The sequence below is a fragment of the Sinocyclocheilus grahami genome, unplaced genomic scaffold, assembly GCF_001515645.1.
Source record: "Sinocyclocheilus grahami isolate Dianchi unplaced genomic scaffold, SAMN03320097.WGS_v1.1 scaffold1575.1, whole genome shotgun sequence".
NCBI lineage: Eukaryota > Metazoa > Chordata > Actinopteri > Cypriniformes > Cyprinidae > Sinocyclocheilus > Sinocyclocheilus grahami.
In genome coordinates this window covers 6,709-32,543 of record NW_015506754.1, presented here as the reverse complement: position 1 = coordinate 32,543, position 25,835 = coordinate 6,709, and the positions used below count along the sequence as shown (strand labels likewise).

The window sequence follows — 25,835 nt, the reverse complement described above, 5'->3', positions numbered from 1 at the left end:
CATGAATTTATGAATTTAATTGCACTCATGCGACCTCTGAGACTCATTAAACGTCTGAAAATACACATACAAGCCACTTGTGTGTTCTTTTGTGCCAGCTCTGTAGCACAGATTTATTTCTTAAATACTGATTTCATTTGATTGGTAACTTATTCTTATTCTACTTGTTTTTATTCTGTTGTTTTAATTAGAAATGTTAAAAAGCTTATACATATATTTTTTTGATTTTGACATAAAAGATTACATACTTTTAATAAAGTTAGGAAAATGCCATTACAAAGGTAAAAACAAAATTCCCTATAAATCACTTTAAGGAGTCAAATATCACCTCGTAATGGGAAGGTTGATTTTTTTATCAGAATTTTTGATTACTGATTAGAAGGTGCTCCTACATTTTTGACCGTGCTCCTAAATGTTTTAAATTAGGAGCTCAAGCGCTCCTAAAAAGAAAAGTATCAGTAGAGCCCTGCCTTTAACACTAGTACACAGATCTGTAGAACTAATAGGTTACAGAATGAATTTTCACAAAGGCATGTTAAAAACATTTATAAAAGGAACTATATACAGTATACATTTATAATAAGCAACTGATAAAATTATCCACCCCACAGTAAAGTATTAACAAATTTTGATGCAATAAATTGGGTACGATTTAAAAATGATCATCCCTCCAAAACAGAGAAAATATCTTTCACAAACCGCAAACATCTACGTGCTTGTCTCTTTTAAAGTGTTTATAACGTATATAATGAGTTGTATTTGTAGGGGTTATTATAGCACAATTCTTTAACATCGAGTGCTTGTAATAACTTATGATTGTGATCTAAAGTTGATTTTTATTCTATAATAGGCAGACAAGCACTGTCTGTATGCTTTGTATGCTTTATAATGGATTGAACGCGACACCTGCTTCACATTTGTCATACACATTCTTTATTTTTATAAAAATATAATGAGCTGCATAAAACACATACAGAATATATCGTCATAATCATATGTTTTGCTTTCATATTTCATGTACAGAAAAATGTTTCTCTAATTTTTTCATACGTAATGGCAGGAGATATTATCCCATGATTGACAGATCTGGAGTAAATGCACTCTGAGCTCTGACTCCTAACACTCGCGCCCGTGGAAGAAAACGGACAGTGCTCTTCAGATTACATTCAGTGGAGAATTAATAGAAATTATATTCTGTATAAGAATACTCCTCTTCGGTGTTTGTTTACACTGGTTTTTGAAACAGCACCACCACTCTCACCCTTTTGTGCAACAGCAACTGCTCCGGGCACGTGATCTTAGCTCAAATCTAACTGGATGGCCCATTGTCGTGAAGCGACAGGGAAAAAATCGACACACAGGACAAAAGAAAAATCCTTGCCTTTTCGCGACGTGTCATGCGAATGATCGAGCCTGGTGTGAATAACCCCATAGGGATCTATTGTTTCGATTCAAAAGTGTCATAGTGCCGAACATTCACGTAGAATTTTCACATTCAGTGTGAAAAGGCCTTTATGCTGTACTCCTTTTATTTCATGCAGCAAAAGCAATAAACCCTCCAAATCACAGGTAGATTCAAATTTTCCATTTCATCATTCAGTAACAAAAGACAATGCAGATTGTAATAATGGCCAGAGTTATGCTGGTTACATTAGCTATTGACAAGATAGCATTGTCCAATCAGATTAAAAGAAAATCTTCAGAGATAAGTTCCTGTGGCTCAGTGGTAGAGCATTGTGTTAGCAACACAAAAGGTTGTGGGTTCAATTTCCAGGGAACACACACACTGGTAATAAACTGTATAGCCTGAATGCACTGTAAGTTGCTTTGGATAAAAGTGTCTGCTAAATGCATAAATTATTATTAGATGAAAGTTATTACATTTTTATAAAGAATTATGAAGACATTTTTATAAGAAAATGCACTAATAAATTATGCAGGAATATGAAAGATTATAATTGAACAAGTTTCCAGGACAAGAAAATAATGTAAACCTCATCATCTGAAAAATATTTTCAGAAATGCTGTGAGGTTGATAGAACTACCAGTTCCTACAATAACCAACCTTTGATAGGGAGTTCCTGAGGGGCAACCAGCAGCTGAGAGCGACCACACCAGCCAGCTTCTGATGAGTTGTCAAAGCGGTGTAGAGAGAGAGGGCTCCGCCCTTTTAGCATACACAAACAAATCAAGCAATCATTAAAATATTATAGTTTCATTTATGTGTTTTCAATCATGTCTAACTCCAGGGCCCGCATTTATCAAGAGTGCGTAGAAAAGGTTTTATATTTTGTCCTATGAATGAAATTTAGAATGTAAGTACAAAAAATATTTATATATTTATCAAATGTGCACACGTGCTTCTTACACACGCCAGTAAGTAATCATTGTTGATAAATCCCACGTTCTTAAGCACCATGCTCGTTCACGTTCATGGTCATTTGCAGTCAGAAATGCCTCCAATGAGCCATATATGGTAAAGAGGTGACAACACGTCTCTTTATTATCACGTGAATGTATACGTCCTCACCGAAGTCATGGCAAAGAAAGCTGTACTGACTGAGAAGCCATGCTGTGCTCTCAATAAACTGATCAGCGCGCTCTTTGAAATCCCATTCTCTGCGCATGGTTTGCCAAATCTTCCAGCAAAACGAGATCAGCCATGACCATATAGCAACATTTCAAATCAACTTCCCAACTGTCCTTTATAGCATTTAACACCAATTGTGCAAATGTTTAGCTTGAAATATGAAATTATTATTTGAGTATTTGCAATTAAAGGACATAGGACACATGCAGCGGAACTTTCTTTTTGTAGTAGCCTATCACCATTCTACCACTAGATTATCTGCGTAAGCATGCTCAGAGTTGTGCTTATATTTACACACATTCCTATGTATAAGTACAAGTTGGTAGATCCCACACATTGTGTGTACGGACTGTTGATAAACGAGGGCCCAGGACAGGAGTCAGGACAGACAGAATTATAGTTACAAAGACTTAAACTAGGACATCAGGAAAACCTCAAATCCAGTGGTGATTTTGGTGGTAGAAAAAAAACTGTTCACCTTCAAAATAATTCTAAGACTGGTCCGTAAGATGTCTGTTGATGAGTTTGTCTACATTACTGTCTATATCATTAATAAAGTCTGCTTTTGGGTTCATTTTTGAAACAACATCTCATCTCAAAGTACAGGGTTCATACACATTTTTATCAATACATTTCCATGATTTTCCATGACGCGGGGCTACTTTTTCTGAGCAATGCTGCTTGGTCACTTTCCCCAACAGGGTCTGGCTGCAGACTTGCACTTGCACTCTCAGACTTGCACTCTCAGACACTTGCGCTTCCACAGGTGACGTCACTTGCAGTCTTTATTTTTTATTTTGTTCAATTCATTGATTATTTTTAGTTTGAATCTCTCAACATTTTACAACAGTAGCCAGGTGGTGAACAATGTCACTTGCAATCGCCACTTGCACTCTCCGCTAGCTGCGTCACTTGCAATCGACACAAATCGTGCGTGTTGCCAATAGAGACTGTGGTGGTGATTTAATGATTAAAACTAATTTAGTACAATAATGTACATGGTCCTGCAAGAAAAAGACAAGACCCATGGCCACAGAACAGCAGAATATGAACGCAATGCACAAAGTCTCTTGTTAAGCATTTTACTCCTGTAGAAAAACAAACACTTAATATGGTTTAATTTATTAAGATTAGGCCTGTCGCAATAATCAATATATTGACTTATCACGCAATATATGTACATGACCTCAATTATTTTTGGTGACGCAATATATCGCCCATTATATTTACTTAAAAATGTATGTCACTATGTTTTGTACATTCCACTTGTGCCTGTGTCTTTTGCAGCTTCTCGTACATAACATGGTGTAGTCATTAATCTGCAGATATGGTCTTGTTTAGGGATCTGTGCCTTTGTGCATACGGAGTAGTGATTGTGTTTTTCAGCAATAGTGTGCACCCTTCATTTACAGAGAAAAGAAAGTCAGGGAAAAATCTGCAGATGGAAAAATCTCCATACAAGTTCTTTGTGCATTTTTATTTTTTTCTACTTGTTACTTTGCACTTTTTGTTAGAGAATGTTTATTTACTATTTATTCAAGTTTTTTTAAGGTATCTAATATTTTGATACTTAATTTCCATGATCTAAATATTCTTAAAAATTAAAAGTTTGTTGTCATTTGGAAGTGTGTAGGCCTTCTTGCATTATTATGCTGTTATATTATGATTATACAGCATATTCAGTGGCTTAAAATGGTCTTTAAAATTACAATAATATCGCTTATCGCAATTATTTCTGGGGCAATATATCGCACAACAAAAAGTTGTTATCGTGGCAGGCCTAATTAAGATGCTATTAAAATATCAAATTCAATATACAGTTTATTAAAATAATTAATATGTATATAGTATTTTCCACCCATACCGCAAAACGTGGAATATGTGGCATAATGGACTAAGATGATAAAGACCAAACTCAATATGCTCCTCTTCCTTATTAAAATATAGGCTACATAACTATGCACAGGCAAGCAGGTGAGCCCAGAATAAATGCAACAAGCAAAGTTTCACATTAAGCGTTTTTCCATATAGAATAAACTTTCTACAGCTCTTTTATATCATTGTCTTTGTCCATTAAGCTACATTACGTGTTTTATTTATAACGATTTTTATGGGAGGAAAATGTTTAACGTGCAATTTAACGCATTGCGTTCTGGGCTCGTCTGCTTGCCTGTACGGAGTTGATCCTTTTAAAATCACTTAATGCATTTCATAATGCATGTTCATATCTGCTGGTCTGTATATTCTTTGCATCAACAACAAGACATATAGGATACTGAATTGTCTTTATCGTCTTAGTCCGTTATTATGCCACATTAGGCGTTTTGTTGTATGGGAGGACAAGTGAAAGTTTGCGCATTGTGTTCATATGCCATGTTTTGCGGTATGGGAGGAAAATACTATACACATATTCATTATATTAATAAACTGTATATTGAATTTGATATTTTGATAGCATCTTAATACATTAAGCCATAGGCTATTAAGTGTTTATGTTTTTCTATGGGAGGAAAACGCTTAACGAGAGACTTTGTGCATTGCGATCATATTCTGCTGCTCTGTGGCCACGGATTTGCGGGTCTTGTCTTTTTCTTGCAGGACCATGTACATTATTGTACTAAATTAGTTTTAATCATTAAATCACCACAGCGTCTTGTCTCCATTGGCAATACGCATGATTTGTGTCGATTGCAAGTGACGTCGCAGGCAGACGGCACAGTTTTGCTTTCACAAGACCGACTGCACGGATGCAATAACTGAAATTAATGCGTTTTCTTTCTCAATTGTTTACATTCACTTAAGACAAAACCTGACTGTGTTTATGAGGATACTCGCCAGGTCGGCCATTTTTAGGACCTCAGATGATGCCAACCCTGAAACATACAAAACTACCAACTTTTGCTATAAGTTTGATTGCAACATATAATAATTGCTGTTAATAGTGTTCATAGTCTGTTTGATTACGTCTTTAATTGATTTTTTGGTACATTTCTGCCATATATTTACTGAAAGTCACCACGGATAAGCTACTACTAAATATTTTGTAGAATATTGTACAGCTGCTTTGCAACGATTTGTGTCGTAAAAGGCGCTATACAAATAAACATGAATTGAATTGAATTGAATTTTGACGTCATTTTGTGTGTATTTTGCCGCTTAAGTGCAACAAACTGTGAAAAAAAACAATATAAGATACTCGCGAAGCGGCGCTTTGGATGTGACCGTGAGCACGCAAAAATGCACCTACTGAATGGCTTAAAAAAGTATTTAAAAAGAGAAAATTATACATTTTGTGATGATGGAACGTGACCCGATTAGTTCTTTAATCTGTCCCGAAATGACAGCGTGCAGCAACTCTAGCACACGAGATCCGATGAGAAGCCACTTCGAGAGAGTGAAAGAGAGACGATTCAGCTGAATCATTCACACGGTTTTCAAATGACTGATTTAATCTGAAAGTCTGTGTGGATTTTTTTATTATTATTATTTTTTACTCCTCTAACCTACACTCTATTTTTGAATAAATGTACGGGAATTTCCCTCATATTAAACACGAAAGCTGCGGGAATAAGTAAAACTATGCGATAGATAGGCCTATGCACACTCCCGCACCGAAATTCAATACCTGATTAAACATATTCTGTTATATAGAGATTTGTAAAATAAATTTCCATGACTTTTCCAAAACTTTCTGAGTTTATTTATTTTTCCAAAACTTTTCCAGGCTTGGAAATTGCTGATTTTAAATTTCATGCCTTTTCCAGGTTTTTCATTACCGTACGAACCCTGCTGTTGGATGATTAGCCTACAGTACACTGTAAAAAATGACAGTGAATTTAATGGCAAAAGACTGTAAAAATGCTACAGTAAAATCCTGTTAAATGGTTAACGGTAAATTCCCCTACTATATACAGTGAAAAACTGTATTGGACATTACATGTATTGGACATTAATTTTATGGTAGTATACCGTTTTTGTAAGTGAAAAAGACTGTATAATTTACAGTGAATAACCGTAAATTGACATTCCCAGAATTCCCTGCATTACATTTCATATTTGATGTTTTTTTGTTGAAATAACTGTTTCTTCTTAGTTTTTTCTTATCAGTTTTGTATATTAGAGTTGTGTTACACCTAATGTTGTTAAATTAATGTTTCTTGCATTATTTCAGTTTCATGTGTGTTACCATGATGGTGTTTAGTGTTTGTGTGAATGACACTGTGCACCTTCTATTGATGTTATTATTTTAAAGCTGCTTGTGATGGGCTTTGATTCATCATGTGACTTTCTCATCACTACCTGCATTTGGTACAAAACAGATTTCAGTACTTCAATAAGTTGGTATATTAACATTATATCGGTTAATGAAATTACGATATTTAACTGTAAATTTAAGTTAAAACCGTAAAATCTAAAACATTGCTGCTGTATTTTTTACGGTAAAATTCTGTAAATTTTACAGTTTTTTTTTTACAGTGTAGGCCTATATAGCTGACAGAAAATAAGAAGTGTGCTGCTAAAGTTTAAGTGGCTGTAATGCAGCATTACATTTGAGCCCGGTCTCATGAAAATGCGTATAAATAGTACGCCAAATACAAACAGAAAGTCGTGCTGTTGATACGCAGAAATAGTTTTTGGCGTGAACATAATATGCAGTTTTCGCATACATATGATACGCATCTACCCCACAACCTTAATCCTACCCATTGTGTGTATTGGATGAAGTCAATTTCTGCGTATAAATAGTAGGCCTACGACAAATCAAGGGCGTGTCTACTTGGTGGCCAGGGGTGGCACCGGCCCCCCCTGAAATTTGTCTGGCCACCCCAGGTGCCCCCCCTACCAGATGTCTTGCGATAGGCTTGTTTTTAGCCAATTTCTAGCAGCAACACAGTCAGCACTTCAGAATCTACAATATTTTCCTGGACTTTGTATACATGTGCACTCATGTATGACATGAAATGGTTTGAGATGGACCAAATCACTACACAAAATTAGCATTATGCAGTTTTTGCGTACATATGATACGCATCTACCCCACAACCTTAATCCTACCCATTGCGTATTGGATGAAGTCAATTTCTGCGTATAAATAGTAGGCCTACGACAAATCAAGGGCGTGTCTACTTGGTGGCCAGGGGTGGCACCGGCCCCCCCTGAAATTTGTCTGGCCACCCCAGGTGCCCCCCCTACCAGATGTCTTGCGATAGGCTTGTTTTTAGCCAATTTCTAGCAGCAACACAGTCAGCACTTCAGAATCTACAATATTTTCCTGGACTTTGTATACATGTGCACTCATGTATGACATGAAATGGTTTGAGATGGACCAAATCACTACACAAAATTAGCATTATCACTTGCTAACCAATGGATCCTCTGCAATAAATGGGTGCTGTCAGAATTAGAGTCCAAACAGTTGATAAAAGCATAACAATAATCTACAAATAATTAACATGACAGCAGTCCATTAATAAACTACATATTGTGTAGTGAAAAGCTGTGTTTGTGAAAAAAATAAACCCTTGTTAACTTTAAACTGTCACTTCTGACCAAAATGCAGGTCTATAATCCAAAATTTTAATTTTTGGTGAACTATTCCTTTTTTATGTGACTGGTTTATCTGGTTATTAACTTACCACTTATTAATAAATGTAAATTCTGATGACATAATATTTGTCAATAATAGTTGATGGTAGTGATTCCTGACTGAAATGTAGTTTATTTAATTTTGAGTTATTTTAATTTAAAAAAAAAAAAAAATTTTATTTTAGAATACTAAAACCAGTGTTTAAGTTTTCAAAGAGTGAGAGAGGGAAAAAAAGAAGAGAGATATGCCTTACCTGAGAGAAACCTCCCAACACAATTCTATGAGATGGAATACCATTTTTAACTTCTTGATCAATCAGTGCTTTGACTGTGAACAAATTTAAAACCGAGGTGAATCGCTGACGAACGTTGCTTTCACACCGAGCGTGAAACGATTAATCGCCTTCTGCTAATTCACGCCTGCACGCTAGGTGGCGTCGACCAGCAATGCATTTTTCCTCATATAGCCTATGTATCTCGTATATGGTTTTACATCGTCCACTGCTCAATATACAGCATTAAATTAAGATAAATAACATTTGTATACAAATACAATTAGGTACAATTAGCATCAAGCTACATTTCAAAATGTGTGTAATTAATGTTTTTGCTCAAACCCCACTTTAAACCATCATCGAGTGCTTGTAATAACTTCTGATTGTGATCTAAAATGGATTTTGATTCTATAATAGGCAGACATGCACAATTTGTATGTTATAATGGACTGAACGCTACCTGCTTGTCATTTGTCATAAACATCCTTTATTTTTAAATACCATGAGCTGCATAAAAACATATACAGAAAATATATCGTATGAATATATGTTCAGACACCAACGACAACAACATCTCGACATCCATATTCTTTGTATGTTGGTTGAAAGTCCTCTACTTCGGTGTTTTTAAGCGAATGTTCGCGGTATATGGCTATGTTCACACTGTCAGTTTTGGGGATTGACAACCGCATTTACTAACAGGTGTGAGTCTCGAAATGTCACGTTCACACAGCAATTTACAGTAGCGTCTCGAATACAGTCTGTATGAACGTGCAACGGGAGTCAAGCCCGCATTCCTTAGCAATTACCATAGCGACAGTGACCAAAGTAATATAAAAGATGGTGACATCCATAAAACTGAAAGTCTTATCACTTTCTGACACGAAAAGAGTCCAATTGAGCTGCAAGTTCATCCGTCAAACCTTCATTAACCGACAGCAGCTTTTATATTTGGGTGGAGAGCGGAGCATTTGAGTCACGCGCAGAACACAAACTGACGGGAGCGGCTCCGGTGGAGACTGGATCTAAAACATTCAGATTACACACAGCTCATTTCTCCATCACTGTAAGTTACTGAAACCACACATGAAAACACACAACACATGGTAAACACGCATTTGTGCAGAAGAGCGGCTCTCTCTCTCGCACTGTATAACGTGGCAGACAAGTTGTTCAGTTCCGTTCACACAGCACAGGTTTTCCAAGAATGCGGTTGTGAGTCCTGAAAATGTACGGGTGTGAGTTCGGTTACAGAATGCGGCTGTCACGCCTGAAAAAAACCTTTCTGTGTGTGAAAAAAACGTATTAAGGACTCAAATACAGGACTGACAACCGTATTCTGCTGCTGTGTGAACGTGGCCTATGTGGAAGCATCCATAGGAATCTGTTGTTTTATTCCAAGGCGTCAACGCGTCCGATATTCGTTTTCGCTTTTTCACGCTCAGTGTGGAAAAAGCCTTTAAGCAGGAGAAAATCAGATATGTATCAGTATACTGGATCTGTGCATTAGATTTTAAAGTGAAAGAAGCCTAATATACCTACTGCAATCTGTGTCCAAAATGGACTAAAGAAACTAAAGAAAAGGAGAAAATCCCTCACTACTCCTGACTGAATAACTTGAGTAGATTTAATAAGGATTAATGTTACAAAGGAAGCACAAATGTGCCATCTAGTGGCCATTGGTGGATGCATTAAAAGTGACAGAGACGGAGAAATGTGCATATTATGAACAGTTGCAAGATTGTTCGAGATGTCACAGCACAGAGCCCATACAAGAACAATCTGTCATATTTGAAATGATTTTAAGGTAGGCAATAGTTCAGCTTTATTGATGTTAAATCATTTATATTTTCTTGTTGTTATATTTTAAAGAGGTAGTTCATTGCGATTTAACTTTTTTTTACTTTAGTTAGTGTGTAATGTTGCTGTTTGAGCATAAACAATATCTGTAAAGTTACGATGCTGAAAGTTCAATGCAAACGGAGATACTTATTCAGATAATTAGCTCGTCAGCTCCTTCAATGAACGGTGTTCCATTATACACTTTGTGTATAGACAGACAGATATGTTTCATATAGCTACGAGAAGCGTTAAACATGAACATGGTTGATGTGGTAGTGAGCAAAACTTGCTGGCAAACACTTCTTACTGTTACAAAATTGCTACAATGCAATCATGTATTCTGCTGTATTAAAGCTTTAATCAGGATAAAACCATATATTAGAAGCTAACATAAGCAGTAGCATTTACAAATAACAGTGTATCTAAAAGTATGAGACAACAACAAACAAAAAAAACATACCATTCTCAAACATCCTGTAGGAGCCGTGCTTGCACAGGTTCTGCAGGATCCTCTTCACTAATATTCTCTGGGTCTCAATCGAGCTCAAATTGATAAGTAATATTGACGACACCATTGTTTACAATACAACACTGGCACACATGCCACTGAGGTAAGGGGCTTGACGTTTCTGGACTGCACTAGGCGGTTTTCGCGAATCACAACACACTGGGCCACCTAACCAATCTGAGCCCATTGTGTATTTCTGAGGGAGGGGCTTCATAAAACCAGGAAATCATCAGCGCGTTCATAAGAGAAGGGACAGAGAGTGAAGAATAAAGTTAAATTATGTGGGAAAATAATGCGTTATTTTTTTTATATACTAAGCATCAACATGTTAGACTGCACCCCATAAACACAATCAAGCCTAGAAAAAAAAACAGTCAACCACCACTTTAAGTTAGTAAGCATTAGAAAGTATTACAAATTGTTCTGTCCAAAACAAGCCACTGTGTTATATGTGGTGTGTTGTGGTTTGGGTAACGTGAAATCGACGTGAAACATGAAAAGTCTAGGGTCACTTTTTAGTCCCAGTCCACCTCTGGTCATGTTGTTTGTGGGAGATTTACATTTTGTTTCTTGAATCATTGAACATGACATTCCATTAATCGTTCTTTATACATTCATATGAGAATGAATGGTGAATTTATACCTTTTAAGTTATTTACATTGAGCCAGGCATGATGTTAAACTTGTACGATTTTATAAATAATGGTGCTTTATACATGTATTATGTATTACTGTTCTGTTAATTTGTAGCCACATATATTGATGGAGATATTGGGTGTACATTATATAAGCAGGCTGCAACTGCAATGTTCAATTCTGTACCAAGTGTGACTTCACGTCTAATGTGTTCTCTGCTGTTGAACAAATGATAAAGTAAAAGTATTCAAACGGATCCCTACCTCCTGTCAGCGTTCTGTGTTTTGCTTTATCACATACAGTATATCCTATAAAAGCATACAATATTAATTGGTAAAAAGCTAAAGAAAAAAACTATTAAGATTTAAAGACATTAGCTGTTCTGACATAAGCAGGCAGACCAGGGATGGTCAGCTTCTATCCTGGAGGGCAACTGTCCTGTATAGTGTAGTTCCACACCTTATCAAACACATTTGACTGTAATTTTTAAGAACTCTTGTGTTTAAATTATTTTGCCTAGGCTTGACCAAAATAATTTTTCAAATGTTTTACACTTCCACATGATTATTACATAAGTTAATTTAAAGACACTCTGCAGTGAAAGTCATCACCATTGCTGAGCATTTTCTCCTTAAAGGGGTCATATGATGCGATTTCAAGTTTTCCTTTCTCTTTGGAGTGTTACAAGCTGATTGTGCATAGATAAGATCCCTGAAGTTGCAAAGACTAAAGTCTCAAAAGGAGTTATTCTTTATTAAAGTTAAGACTCTGCCACGCCCCCCTAAAACGGCTCATCACTGTGTCTGTCAACTCTGTTCCCCTTTCGGGCTTGAACTGATGGTAAAACTAATGACATTATTTACTGTCTTTACATTTATTTTGAAAGATGAAGCTCGCGATTATGGTAAGGTAACATTTAATAAATTCTGTCAACTTGCGGGGCAGGGCCTACAATATTATTTTCATCTTTATATTATTAGCATGTTTTTGCAGATCAACTGTGCAATGTAGCTAATCAGACATCTAATTGTTGATTACATGAGCTACATTGTTGATTTCATGGATCCAATGGCCAATCAGAGGTGTTTAAGACTGAATCCACTTACTGCTCAAAAAAGGGTTTTGTTCAGTGCTGAGTTCTGCACACTGATGAATCCTCTTATTATAACAAAGTGCAGATGCAATGTAAATAGATTCAATGTGCAATGTAGAGCTTATTTGATCAGATTTGAACTTTGTGAGACTGCAATGTATTAAGATGATTGACATCTTTTTAGTGATTATAAGGGAAGTACTTTTGTACATTTTCTAGACTATAACACATTAAAAATGTTAATAAATTTACTCAAGGATTCACTATTTGACAACCATTTATCCCATATTGTAGCATTTAATACTTTAATTAATTTAGTGAAAGTGGAGCAGGTCCAAGCTGGTGTCCGAGATTTAAGGGATAAAATTGTTGACTACAAGGGGACTTTAAAAACTGATTTTCTACATTTAATGATGTCCAAAACTATTAGATGTTTTCCTTAAAAATTTTCCAAAAATGTACATGAAATATTGAATAAATAATTCAAATGCATTTCCGATTATGACTGGCAATAGCCAATGTTGGGCTCAGAAATGTGTATTGCTGATACATTCCTTTTAATTCCATGCTTATATGTGAATAAAAGCTTAAATTATATTATAATATCTTTCTGAAGTACCAAACTTTTGGCTGCATGGACTTTCATTGGAATGTCAGAAATCTCACAAATTACTGAGTGCACTTTTTTTGTTGCTTCCTTTTCATGTTTTTAACATTTTATGTAGGCTATGCATGTACTGTATATGTATGCATGCATTTATTTATTTATTTAGGGGGAAAAAACTATAGTAAGATAATCAGTATAAAGTATAAATATCTAAAGTTTGTGTATTGCTGATACATTCCTTTTAATTCCATGCTTATATGTGAATAAAAGCTTAAATTATATTATAATATCTTTCTGAAGTACCAAACTTTCGGCTGCATGGACTTTCATTGGAATGTCAGAAATCTCACAAATTACTGAGTGCACTGCTTAGAGTGTTGCTTCCTTTTCATGTTTTTAACATTTTATGTAGGCTATGCATGTACTGTATATGTATGCATGCATTTATTTATTTATTTAGGGGGGAAAAACTATAGTAAGATAATCAGTATAAAGTATAAATATCTAAAGTATAAATTTGTATGTTTTACAGATGCCTTTTGTATGAAGTTATTTTTTAATTTAATTGTTTTTCAAATTATTTATTTCTACTCATACTTCTGGGCTGCTGAATGCTTGATTCTGATTGGATGATGAACATTCTGGTGTGTGTTTATTTATTTTACTTTATTATCTATTTAATTTTTTTGTTCTAGGAAATGCTAAACTAAAGTTGTTACAGGCCAAATGATTTCAAAGGTCCTTACAGCCTACAACAGCAAAATAAGCCAAAACCACAAAGACCAAGCGAATAAGTTTCTTTCACTTTCTTTCTCCCACTGTTTCCCATACAAACTGTACAGACACACACACTCGCACACAGTGAGACATACACATCTTGTCAGTGTTTCCCGGAGACTTTAAACTATCAATAAAATAGTTTGCAACGGAATAGCTACATGACACTTCGCAGAAGCTCACACACACTTTCTCCCTCTAAAGTAAACCAGTGTCGGTCTAGTAAATATAGTTAATAGTTAATATATGCACATAGGGCTGGGCGATATGACCTAAAATCAAAACCTCAGTTAATTGAACACATTACCTCGATTACAATTATTGAACGATTATTTTATTTATTTATTTTCTTGCCCTCATGGTTCATTAAAGGTTTGTACTGCAAATACTGTATACTCAACTATTAAAGGTGGGATATTTTTTTCTAATGAAAGAGTGCATTTCTTATCTTTGTGATTTCAAAATAATTGAAGGAAAAAACTATATGTGGTTATTTGTTGAATATTTTGAACAATTATAATCAGAGCTTTCTTCAAATGAAGACGTCTTAAGAAAAAAGTAACATTTCAGTTTTATTGTAAAAATCAAGTTTCCGGAAAAAAAAAAGTTTAATTTTGTGTAAACAAAATAAATGAATATTGCCATGTCAAAAGTAGAAAATAACCAGCATCACCAGCATGTAAATAAATGTTTTAAATAATCTTTGTAAATGGAACACTGCTGATTAAAGGGGTCATATGATGCTATTTTAAAGATCATTATTTTGTGTATTTGGTGTAACAGAATATGTTGACATGCTTTAATGTTCAAAAAACACATTATTTTTCAAATACTGTACATTATTGTAGGTCCTCTATGCCCCGTCTCTCTAACAAACGCGTAGTTTTCAACAAAGCCCCCTCCTTTGACAAGCGCAGTCTGCTCTGATTGGCCAGCTGACCCAGTGCATTGTGATTGGCCGAACACCGCAAGCACTCGTCGGAAATGTAACGCCCCTTACCATAATCGCGAGCTACAGCTTTCAAAATAAATATCAAGACAGTTAATAATGTCGTTAGTTTTACCATCAGTTCAAGCCCGAAAGGTCACATGACAGACACAGTGATGATGCAGTACACAAGCCGCGGATAAAACAGTTGACGTGCTATGATTTCTGACAGGCAGTTCACTATCCTGTGATGTGACCCAGTTCCCCTCACACACACACATTTTTGTGCACAGCCGGCCTTGTACTTTTCTAGGTTCAAAAAACTGTCGTCCATAAAATGCGTTGCACAAATTCAAACATCTGGGTTGTGCTGTTCTGTTGTAAATAAATCTTAACCAATGATTCCTAATTGCATCTACTTCCGGAAGGCCAAATAAAGTGCTTTTGCTTTCGCACTGAAACACACAGCGTCTCCCTGACATGGCTGCATCAACACTACTGCTGTTCCTGAAACCACGCCTTCTTTCTTTGCGTGCACATTTGGGCGGCATTATGCTAATATTTCCACATAGTGACGTAGACATGTGGGGGCGTGTTAGAACGAGCCGTTTTAGGTAGGCGTGGTTGACTCTTAACTTTTATAAAGAATATCTCTTTGGATTTGAGACTTTAGTCTTTGCAACTTTACAGATCTTCTTTATGCACCAAGGGCTTGTAACACTCCAAAGAGAAAGGAAAACTTGAAATCGCATCATATGACCCCTTTAAGAGAAAGAACATGGCACCATCTCAGTGATCTTGTCTTGTCACGCTATATGCGCAAGTATTTACTCTAACTGTTCTAACTGACCATTCACACAGAACAAGTCTTTGCATCTAAAACCGCGAGAGACAGTGCTCAGGAAGCTTGTTTTTTTTTTAAAGCGCAGCGCATTATGCCTACTCCGCCATGATGCCATCAAAAACAAAACTTGCCATGCCAACCTGCTACTGTAAACAAAAGCTCTGCACGGCCTACAGGGTCTTCTGAATGGTCCACTGTTTTGGAACTGACATTGATGAGCGGCACTGCAGTAAAAGTTTCAATTTTTTTAACACGCCTCTCACATGTGAGACGCTGCAAAAGACTCAAGTGCAACGGTCACATCCATAGCGCTGACTACTCACGCAGTAAGAATCTGTTTAAGGGGAAAGTATTAATAGGATTAAAAAACGAAATAACCTTCATGGGAAAATTACGTCGGTTAGAGGTTCTGAATTTCAGTTTTGATTTCTTTTCGATTAATCGTCAAGCCCTATATTCACATAGTTGTCAAAATTCATGCCCTGCAAGTGTTGAAAATTAGAAAATATTAGGTGGCGTGGGGTAAGGCGCCACTGTGTTTGTTTTACAACATTAACCAACCATTTAGATTAAAAAAAAAGGTTGAAAGCAGTTTTTGGAGGCACAAAACTTCTGTTAGTTTTAGGTAAGTGCCTAATACCAACAGAAATCATTTAGAATTTAATTAATTTAATTAATAAATCAAGAACGGTGGTGCGTAAATCAAGTTACCCTTCCCATTTCTGGTAGCTTTACTGACATTTCTTATCCCATGCGAATTGACCAATAACATTACAGGCATCCTGTGGTAAAATTAGATTACTTCATATATCCTTGTAAAACTAATCCCATCCAAACAGTGGCGGCTTGTCAGGGGAGACACAGCTTCCCCATAATTTTGAGGTGAAAATGGGAGGAGGACGATTTAATGTTAATAAAATTCACAATTCATTTCAGTTCATGTCTCAGAATGTGTATTTTTTGTTTGTAATTTCACAGTTGTAATACCATAACGTGAAAGCGCCGCTTTTCTATCGCGAATGTGCCGAATCTGCTGATGTAATTACTACCGCTAATGGTAGAGAAATGTAGGGGGAGGCCGGGGGAGGCGCTAAGCTTTCATGCCTCCACTGGTAAAAAAAAAAATTTGCCAATAACCATCGAGTGTTCACTTTCAGCGCTGAGGAGTGTTGAGAAAAGAACCCTTGCAAGGGAGTCTAGCCTCCTTCTGATATCAACCAATCATCAGAGAGACGTAAATTACGTGATAGTTTGAACGTCTGCCGCAGTGCTGATAATGTACCAAGTATGATGAGTAGCGATATTGAATATATGATTGCCAACAGATTTACCAAGCTGTCATTCAAACAGTATATATACAAATTTAGGGAAAACAGCCTAAGCTGGATATAGGCTACAGCAGTTGGCTTAATTAAATAGCGCAACAGGCAGCTCTCTTTTAACACAGACTTTTAAGAAGGGATGGATGTTTGCTTCAAGTGATAGGCTGGGTAAGTGAAATTATATTATCTTGCTGTATGTATGTCGTTTTCTTTACGTTTTCTGACCAAAAGCAACCAAAAAGCCATTTTAAAGTGGTTAAGCAAATAATAATAATAATAATAATAATAATAAAAATCGGCAAGGATCCCAGACCAATACAATTAGTGTGCCTCCTCTATTTTAAAACCCACGAGCCGCCACTGCATCCAAATAGGGCTTAAGATGATGTTTTGGAATTAGCAATGGAGGCTTGAAAGGAGATGCATAAGAAATTTGTCCTATATGCCTTTAAGGACAAAAAACCTGACAGATGTCTTGATAAAAAGCATCTGAACAATGTTTTGAGGTGTGGTAACTGTAGCATAAGTGGAATAATTGACTCTGGGTCGTTGACACTTAGAGTCATGGCTGCATTACCTTGGGTGTGCATTATTTTTATAATCATCCACCCATCATCAATTACTCCTTACTTACAGGAGCAGAGCTAGCGGATGGATAACACTGACCTAAGCAACGCAATGTTGTTTGTGTCTTTTTTTTCTTTACAAGAATTGTGTTTATTCACATAGAACAGTGTCTTTACAACCACAAAATACTGGAGACTTTTGCACATATCACAATGGATTTTTTATTTGTGCTAATTAGTTGTTACACGAGGTGGCATGATTGGTCCAGGCTGTAGTTTCACAGTAAAAAACCAAGGACAAAAACACTGGACAAAGAAACTTTCTATAGAGATATAGAATCAAAAATCGATTCCAATTCCAGAATCGGATACTTAAAGGGATAGGTCACCCAAAAATGAAAATTCTGTCATTAATTAGAAAATCGATTCCAATTCCAGAATCGGATACTTAAAGGGATAGGTCACCCAAAAATGAAAATTCTGTTATTAATTACTCACCCTAATGTCATTTCAAACCCGTAAGACCTTTGTTCATCTTCGGAACACAAATTAAAATATTTTTGATGGAATCTGAGAGCTGTCTGACCCTGCATAGACAGCAACGCAACTGAAATGTTCCCAAGTCCAAAACGTAACAAGGACATCTGAAAAATAATCCATGTGACATCAGGGGTTCAATCGTAATTTTACGAAGCTACGAGAATACTTTTTGTGCGCAAAAGAAAAAGAAAAAAGACTTTATTCAACAACTCGTCTCCTCCGCATCACCCTGTAGCAACATTTTGGAGAGTATCAGCTGGACGTAAACAATGTATGCTGTTCTGTGTCAGCTGCGTCACACACCTAAGGCCCGTTCTTCGTACGTCGCTTATTACATCCGAGATTAAATGTCACATTCAAGATGATATCGCGCTAATCAGGATCTGGCTAATTCGGTTCTTCGAACGCACCTGCCCCAAGTCCAAAACGTAGCAAGGACATCTGAAAAATAATCCATGTGACATCAGGGGTTCAACCGTAATTTTACGAAGCTACGAGAATACTTTTTGTGCGCAAAAGAAAAAGAAAAAAGACTTTATTCAACAACTCGTCTCCTCCGCATCACCCTGTAGCAACATTTTGGAGAGTATCAGCTGGATGTAAACAATGTATGCTGTTCTGTGTCAGCTGCGTCACACACCTAAGGCCCGTTCTTCGTACGTCGCTTATTACATCCGAGATTAAATGTCACATTCAAGATGATATCGCGCTAATCAGGATCTGGCTAATTCGGTTCTTCGAACGCACCTGTTGTTGATGATTAATATGGCTCGCTTGAGTTATCAGAGATAATTGCAAGTTCATGAGTTGGTTTAAAAGGGACTATGTATCGATACTCGAAACCACGACCAGCAATGCAGCAATTGGCTGGCGGCAAGACAGCAACGTAATGACATCATATAATTAAAAAAGACACCTGATGAAAAACTTGACAAATTTTTGGACTTTTATAAGGAAACAGCCAAGCGAACAAAACTACATAAATGTTATAATAGATAAATGAAATGTGCACTGTTTTTATTTTATTTTATATTTTTTATATGATTCCCAATTTATATTCATGATTTCTAATATTTGTACAGGCTTTACATTTTTATTTCAATGTAGTAATTAGCAATTCATTTAATTTTATATTTGAACAGATTTGTTACGTGACAGCATTAATTAAAGTTTCTTAAGGGTCAAGATGATGTTATCTGCATCTCCTGCGCTCCACCAAGCCACTCCCATAACAGCCGTCATCACTCAAATTAATGCACAACTCTACATTATCTGTATAGCATGTGTGTAAGACTCGAATACAATTATGAAGTAATAATTTTATGACGAATAAATCTTTCAGTGAGCAAAGCTGGCTGTGTCTGTAGTATTAAAGACTACACAACATTATTATATTATCTTTAAATTGATTATTATAATGATTATTATTTTTTAATTATTGTCCCTGGATTAGTAGGGTACACTTGTAATAAAGTAGCGGTGGTAGAGGACAGATTTTAAGCATCAATTCTGCTTAAAAAGATGCCATCTAATCCGGTTTACATGAAATAAGCCTGCTCCCAAGCAGGTTTAAACTTACAGACCTGTTGCTATGACAGCAACTCCGGGATGAGCTTCGAAGAACCAAACAATCCAAGATCATGCCAAATCATCAACAATCAAATCCAGCTAACTGAGTTAGCTACGTACGAAGAACGGGCCCCCGATCTGTTTCCTATGTTGTTGTGATTTGATCTGAACGAAAACAGCGTATCCGTGTGACGCAGCTGACACAGAACAGCATACGCCGTTTACGTCCAGCGGATACTCTGCCATCCAGTGAAAGTGCCATTCCCTTCTCAGATGATCCAGCAGCACTGTCAGGGCCTCCCTGCTCAGCCGAAAATCAGGCCGTGTCTCACAGTCATTCAAAAACCTGCACAGCGCTTGCACATTCAGCTTTATCCTGCAGTACAGGGGTCTGGTCTGATTTAGGGAAAGAAGGAAAAGAGAAATTGTTTAGAGCTATGACAAAGTAATTAGTAGAAGAAATATTTAGGTACTTTAGTAAACTACTTTTAGTAACTGCCAATACCATATTGGGGAAAAGCTACTAGTAATATTTATAACCTTAGCTAAAAGGATAGTTCACCCAAAAATTTTAATTCCAAACCTGGAATAACTTGAGGGTGAGTAAATGATTACAGAATTTTCATTTTTGGGTGAACTATCATTTAAGTAAAAGTATTATTTTGCATACTCTAATATACTTAAGGGATTGAGAGTAAAAGTATACAGTATTGTTCTGAAAAAATAATGTTATGGTTTTGCATTAATATTACTGCTGCACTAATGTGTATGTTGCATTTCACTTCTGAATATGTTCAAGGTTATTAAATTTAAAGTTGCCTACTAAATATACTGTTGGGTAGTTTAATCTACCATGCATCATGTTGTAAAAGACCATATTTTTATAGTGTTGCTGTGTGAAAAAAAAAAAGAAAACTTAGTACTTCATATTTGTTCGAGAATACTTAACGAATGTACTTCCTTACAGTCCACCTCTATTTATTTTGAAAATGAAAGCATCAACGTTTTGTCAGAATATTTATAACACATTTTTGCTTACTATATCAAAGGCTGCATCTGAAGGACTCGGACCGGTCAAACAGAGCACTGTTCAGCTGTGACAGCTGCCACTGAACATTGAGCCTTCCTTACAGTCCACCTCTGTTTATTTTGAAAATGAAAGCATCAACGTTTTGTCAGAATATTTATAACACATTTTTGCTAACTATATCAAAGGCTGCATCTGAAGGACTCGGACCGGTCAAACAGAGCACTGTTCAGCTGTGACAGCTGCCACTGAACATTGAGCTGTACAATGCTCTATTTTTTTTTTATTCATAGTTTTATTTTTGCTAACCTGTCTACATATGATCACCATGGTCAAGACAATAAACTATATAAAATTGCACCTTTGTAAGATATCAGTCAGCATTTGAACTGCTTGCGTGTGTGCGTATTTTGCAGTTTTTCATATGTATCATTACATTATTCAAGTAAGCTCCAAGCCAATTCCTGCATTTAAAGTTGTAAGAATACTTAACGAATGTACTTCCTTACAGTCCACCTCTATTTATTTTGAAAATATTTATTTTGAAAATGAAAGCATCAACGTTTTGTCAGAATATTTATAACACATTTTTGCTTACTATATCAAAGGCTGCATCTGAAGGACTCGGACCGGTCAAACAGAGCACTGTTCAGCTGTGACAGCTGCCACTGAACATTGAGCTGTACAATGCTCTATTTTTTTTTATTCATAGTTTTATTTTTGCTAACCTGTCTACATATGATCACCATGGTCAAGACAATAAACTATATAAAATTGCACCTTTGTAAGATATCAGTCAGCATTTGAACTGCTTGCGTGTGTGCGTATTTTGCAGTTTTTCATATGTATCATTACATTATTCAAGTAAGCTCCAAGCCAATTCCTGCATTTAAAGTTGTAATCTGACAAAGGATGCAGCAAACCAGTGTAACTTACCTGGCCTTGGTCTTGGCTAAGCCTGAGGTACATCACCGTCTCCTCCATTATGACATAAAACATAAAAACAAAAATGAGCAATTCTGGCTCCACCTGTCCTTGCAGGATTGTCCTCTCATCAGCTCTCCTCTCACACTGTTGCTATGCGACAGAGCACTAATTGGGAACCTCTGGTGTCGCAATCAGGAAATCCCCAGGGTTTCTGCAGATATGAACAAGTTAGATTTAAGACTTTTTAAGACCTTTTTAATACCATCTTATATGAAATTTAAGACCTAAACCTGTAATGGAAATACACATTTTATTACAATTTATCAATAAATTCAATATACACTATAGGGCTGCTACCAGTCAGATTAAATAATTTACACTGCAAATAACAATAATTACAACTGCAATAAATAATGTTATAAGATTATTTGAACTGCTTGCTTGTGTGCGTATTTTGCAGTTTTTCATATGTATCATTACATTATTCAAGTAAGCTCCAAGCCAATTCCTGCATTTAAAGTTGTAATCTGACAAAGGATGCAGCAAACCAGTGTAACTTACCTGGCCTTGGTCTTGGCTAAGCCTGAGGTACATCACCGTCTCCTCCATTATGACATAAAACATAAAAACAAAAATGAGCAATTCTGGCTCCACCTGTCCTTGCAGGATTGTCCTCTCATCAGCTCTCCTCTCACACTGTTGCTATGCGACAGAGCACTAATCGGGAACCTCTGGTGTCGCAATCAGGAAATCCCCAGGGTTTCTGCAGATATGAACAAGTTAAATTTAAGACTTTTTAAGACCTTTTTACTAACATCTTATATGAAATTTAAGACCTAATCCTGTAATGGAAATGCACATTATATTACATATACATATGTAATATTTAATGTGTTTAAGGTAAAAAGAAAAAAAAAATATCATCGCTGTCATAAATGATATTTATTACTAGGATATACTGTGAACTTTTCATATCAGCAGACAATATTCCATACAAAATATCCCCACAAATGTACTGCATCACCAAGATTTTTGGTAGTGTAAACAATTTATTCCAAAGCAATATTTTCAGTGTTCTATCAGCTTTTACATACTTAAATCTGCATATTTTTTATTTACCTTTACAAAGACCTTTTTCAACCTTTTTAAATGTATGCATAATCTTTCATGTCAAATTATCACAATTGATCAATAAATTCAATATACACTATAGGGCTGTTACCAGTCAGATTAAATAATTTACACTGCAAAATTACAACAGCAATAAATAATGTTATGAGATAAATGTTTTAAATAAATTTTGGATATACAAATAAGAAATGCAAATGACGAAATGTTTGGGGGGGGGGTCACTTAATGAGTGAGTCATTCAACCGATTCGTTCAAAACGCTAAATCATTCCGTAACAAAACACCACCAAGTGTTGCTTGGAGAATGTTTAATACTTCTGCTGTGACCTTTGTTTGGAACTATTTTCATTGTAGAAATAGAACAAAAACAGTAAATATTGTGTCTAAAATGTAAGTAATTTAACTACCAGACTACTTTACTTGTTTATTGAAATAAAATCAATGTGACATTTGCAATCGTGAAAATATTCAGGAAAATAGCTCCCTTGTCAAGGTGTTACTATATCATGTTATGAATAAACTAAACATTTTGAATTTTTACCTCAGTGTGTTTCTTCTGAGTTTCTTTCTGTGTGCTGTTATGCTCATTTGTTTTGAAGTTTCTCACAAAGAGATAGGCAGCGCAAGCCTCAACAGCATGACCTTGATAATAGAAATAGCCGACACTATCCATTATCAATCACTGTTTACGCTGAATGTAATAAAATCAGAAGAATCATTATCGCGTTTCAATGCTTATTTTTTTTGTCACTTAAATTTTAGTCAGGCTATTTGTCCTGTAGCTCGACCAATATTATTATTATTATTATTGAGAACATTATATAAACAAAGAAGGTAGTTCAACCTGTATTCCACTACTGCAATTCTGTCTGATGAAGCTGTAATACCGCAGGGGATGAAAAAAATCTTCGGTCAATCCAATTATTGTAAACAGTCATTAGGTCCGTCAGACTGAAAAATATATTTTAGCGGTAATGTGACCAAAAATATTTAAGACCTATTGAATCTGAATTTAAGACATTTTAAGACTTTTTAAGGCCTTTTATGAGGAAAACATTTTTTAAGACTTTTTAAGGACCCGCGGACACCCTGTGTGAAGGCGGAGTGTCCTTCATGCATTTCAGAGGGTCCTTCATGCACTTCGGCGGCGGCGGCGGCGGCAACAACAAAACTACAGCGAGAATAAAAGTTACGCCTTCTTTCTTTGCGTGAACATTTGGGCGGCGTTATGCAAATCTTCCCACATCGTGACGAAGACATGTGGGGGCATGTTAGAATGAGCCGTTTTAGTTAGGCGTGATTGACTCTTAACTTTTATAAAGACTATCTCTTTGGATTTGAGACTTTAGTCTTTGCAACTTTACAGATCTTCTTTATGCACCAAGAGCTTGTAGCACTCCAAAGAGAAAGGAAAAAATTTTAATCGCATCATATGACCCCTTTAACTCAATTTTATCCAACAAAAATGTTCCTCAATTTATCAACAGTACTAATGAACAAATTCAACTTAAAAAAAAAACTTGTTTAGTTACTCTATGTAGATTTGTTACTGGAGGTCCCCTGTTTGCTATACATAATAAAACGTGTTTTTACAGAAAAATCACAAATATACTATACTGTCTAGCATCTTACACCTTCAGCAATTCAACAGTGTTTCAACCATGTTTTTGGTTTGTAATACTCACATTTGTAAACACCCACATCGCTGTTCTCCATCACGTTCGATGATGACGTATCGTCTCGCGTGGGCTTCTGGGATTGAAAAGTGTCCATCGATGCACACTTCAGAATCTAGGCTGAAGCAGTAGGACATCCGGGGATTTCTCACCTACACTTTTATGAATACTTATGATTCAAACATACTTATTCGCTCGCCTACTGCTTTTTGCCTACTATATAGTAGGAAAGTATGCGGTTTCGAACGCAGCGTACAAGTTACTGTCTTCCGCCATTTTGGACAGTACCATGACACATATGCACTCTTTTCCCAGAACGCAAACAGCACTGTTTGCATTCATCATGTGCACATTTTCTACTGAATGTAAACCATGCTGATTACGTTGATTACATTTTGGTGAAAGAAAGTCTCCAAAATGGCGGAAGACGGTAACGCGGGGAGAAGAATTGTTGAATAAATTGTTCTTTTTGTTTTCTTTGCACACAAAAAGTATTCTCATAGCTTCACAAAATTTAAGTTGAGCCACTGATGTCACATGGACTGTTTTACCGATGCCCTTGCTAAATTTCTGGGTCTGGGAACATTGCAGTTGCGTTGCTGTCTATGCAGGGTCTTGAGAGCTCTCAGATTTCATCAAAATTATCTTTTGTGTTCTGGAGATGAACAAAGGTCTTACGGGTTTGGAACGACATGAGGGTGAGTAATTAATGACAGAATTTTTTGTTTTTGGGTAAACTAACCCTTTAAGACTTTTAAGAACCTGTGGGACATCCGTTAAACTATCATGTGTCACTAATGACTGGAGTAATGGCTGCTGAAAATTCAGCCTTGCCATCACAGGGATAAGTTACATTTTACAATATATTATAATAGAAAACAGTTATTTATAATAATATTTCACAATAGTACTGAGTTTGTTTTTTTTTACTATGTATTTAACCAAATAAAGGCAACTTTGGTAAGAATATGAGAGGTTTTTTTTTTTAAGCAGTGGTTTTCAGTCCTGGGGAACCCACTGATATGCACATTTTGTATGTTGCCCTTATTTAACACTATTCAGATCATCAGCTCATTAGGAGAGAGCTCCATGAAATCAAAAGAGTGTGTCAGATAAGGGAGACATACAAAATGTGAAGAGCAGTGGTGGCTCCCCAGTACCAGGTTTGAAAACCATTTTAAAGTATATAATATTCCAATATTAAATCAAAGATGATTCCAGTTTTGATTAAATGTGTCAAGCATATTTCAACAAAGGCCTAATCACACAGGCAAATAACAGGTCACAAGGTATAGCGTAAGCATACACACCAACGTGATTTATTTTAAAGCTAATATATATATATATATATATATATATATATATATATATATATATATATATAAAAAAAAA

General features: G+C 36.0%; 1 protein-coding gene across 4 annotated transcripts in view; it reads right to left on the bottom strand.

The window, feature by feature from the left end:
- Positions 1 to 25,835, bottom strand: part of LOC107571281 (acyl-protein thioesterase 1-like) — a 39,296-nt gene that overhangs the window by 11,110 nt on the left and 2,351 nt on the right. The window contains exons 1-2 of one of the 4 annotated variants that reach the window (XR_001607158.1): positions 8,431 to 8,504; positions 2,066 to 2,167 (exon numbers count right to left, since the gene is read on the bottom strand). The exons of 2 other annotated variants lie outside the window; for them this stretch is intronic. Coding sequence is in view for 1 of the 2 variants with exons in the window: in XM_016257598.1 (XP_016113084.1) it covers positions 22,355 to 22,400; positions 24,453 to 24,563 (157 nt within the window). In the remaining variant the exon portion in view is untranslated. Of the gene's footprint in view, positions 1 to 2,065; positions 2,168 to 8,430; positions 8,505 to 22,245; positions 22,401 to 24,452; positions 24,564 to 25,835 lie in introns of those variants that run through there. One more of the 4 variants, XM_016257598.1, reaches the window with a different exon arrangement.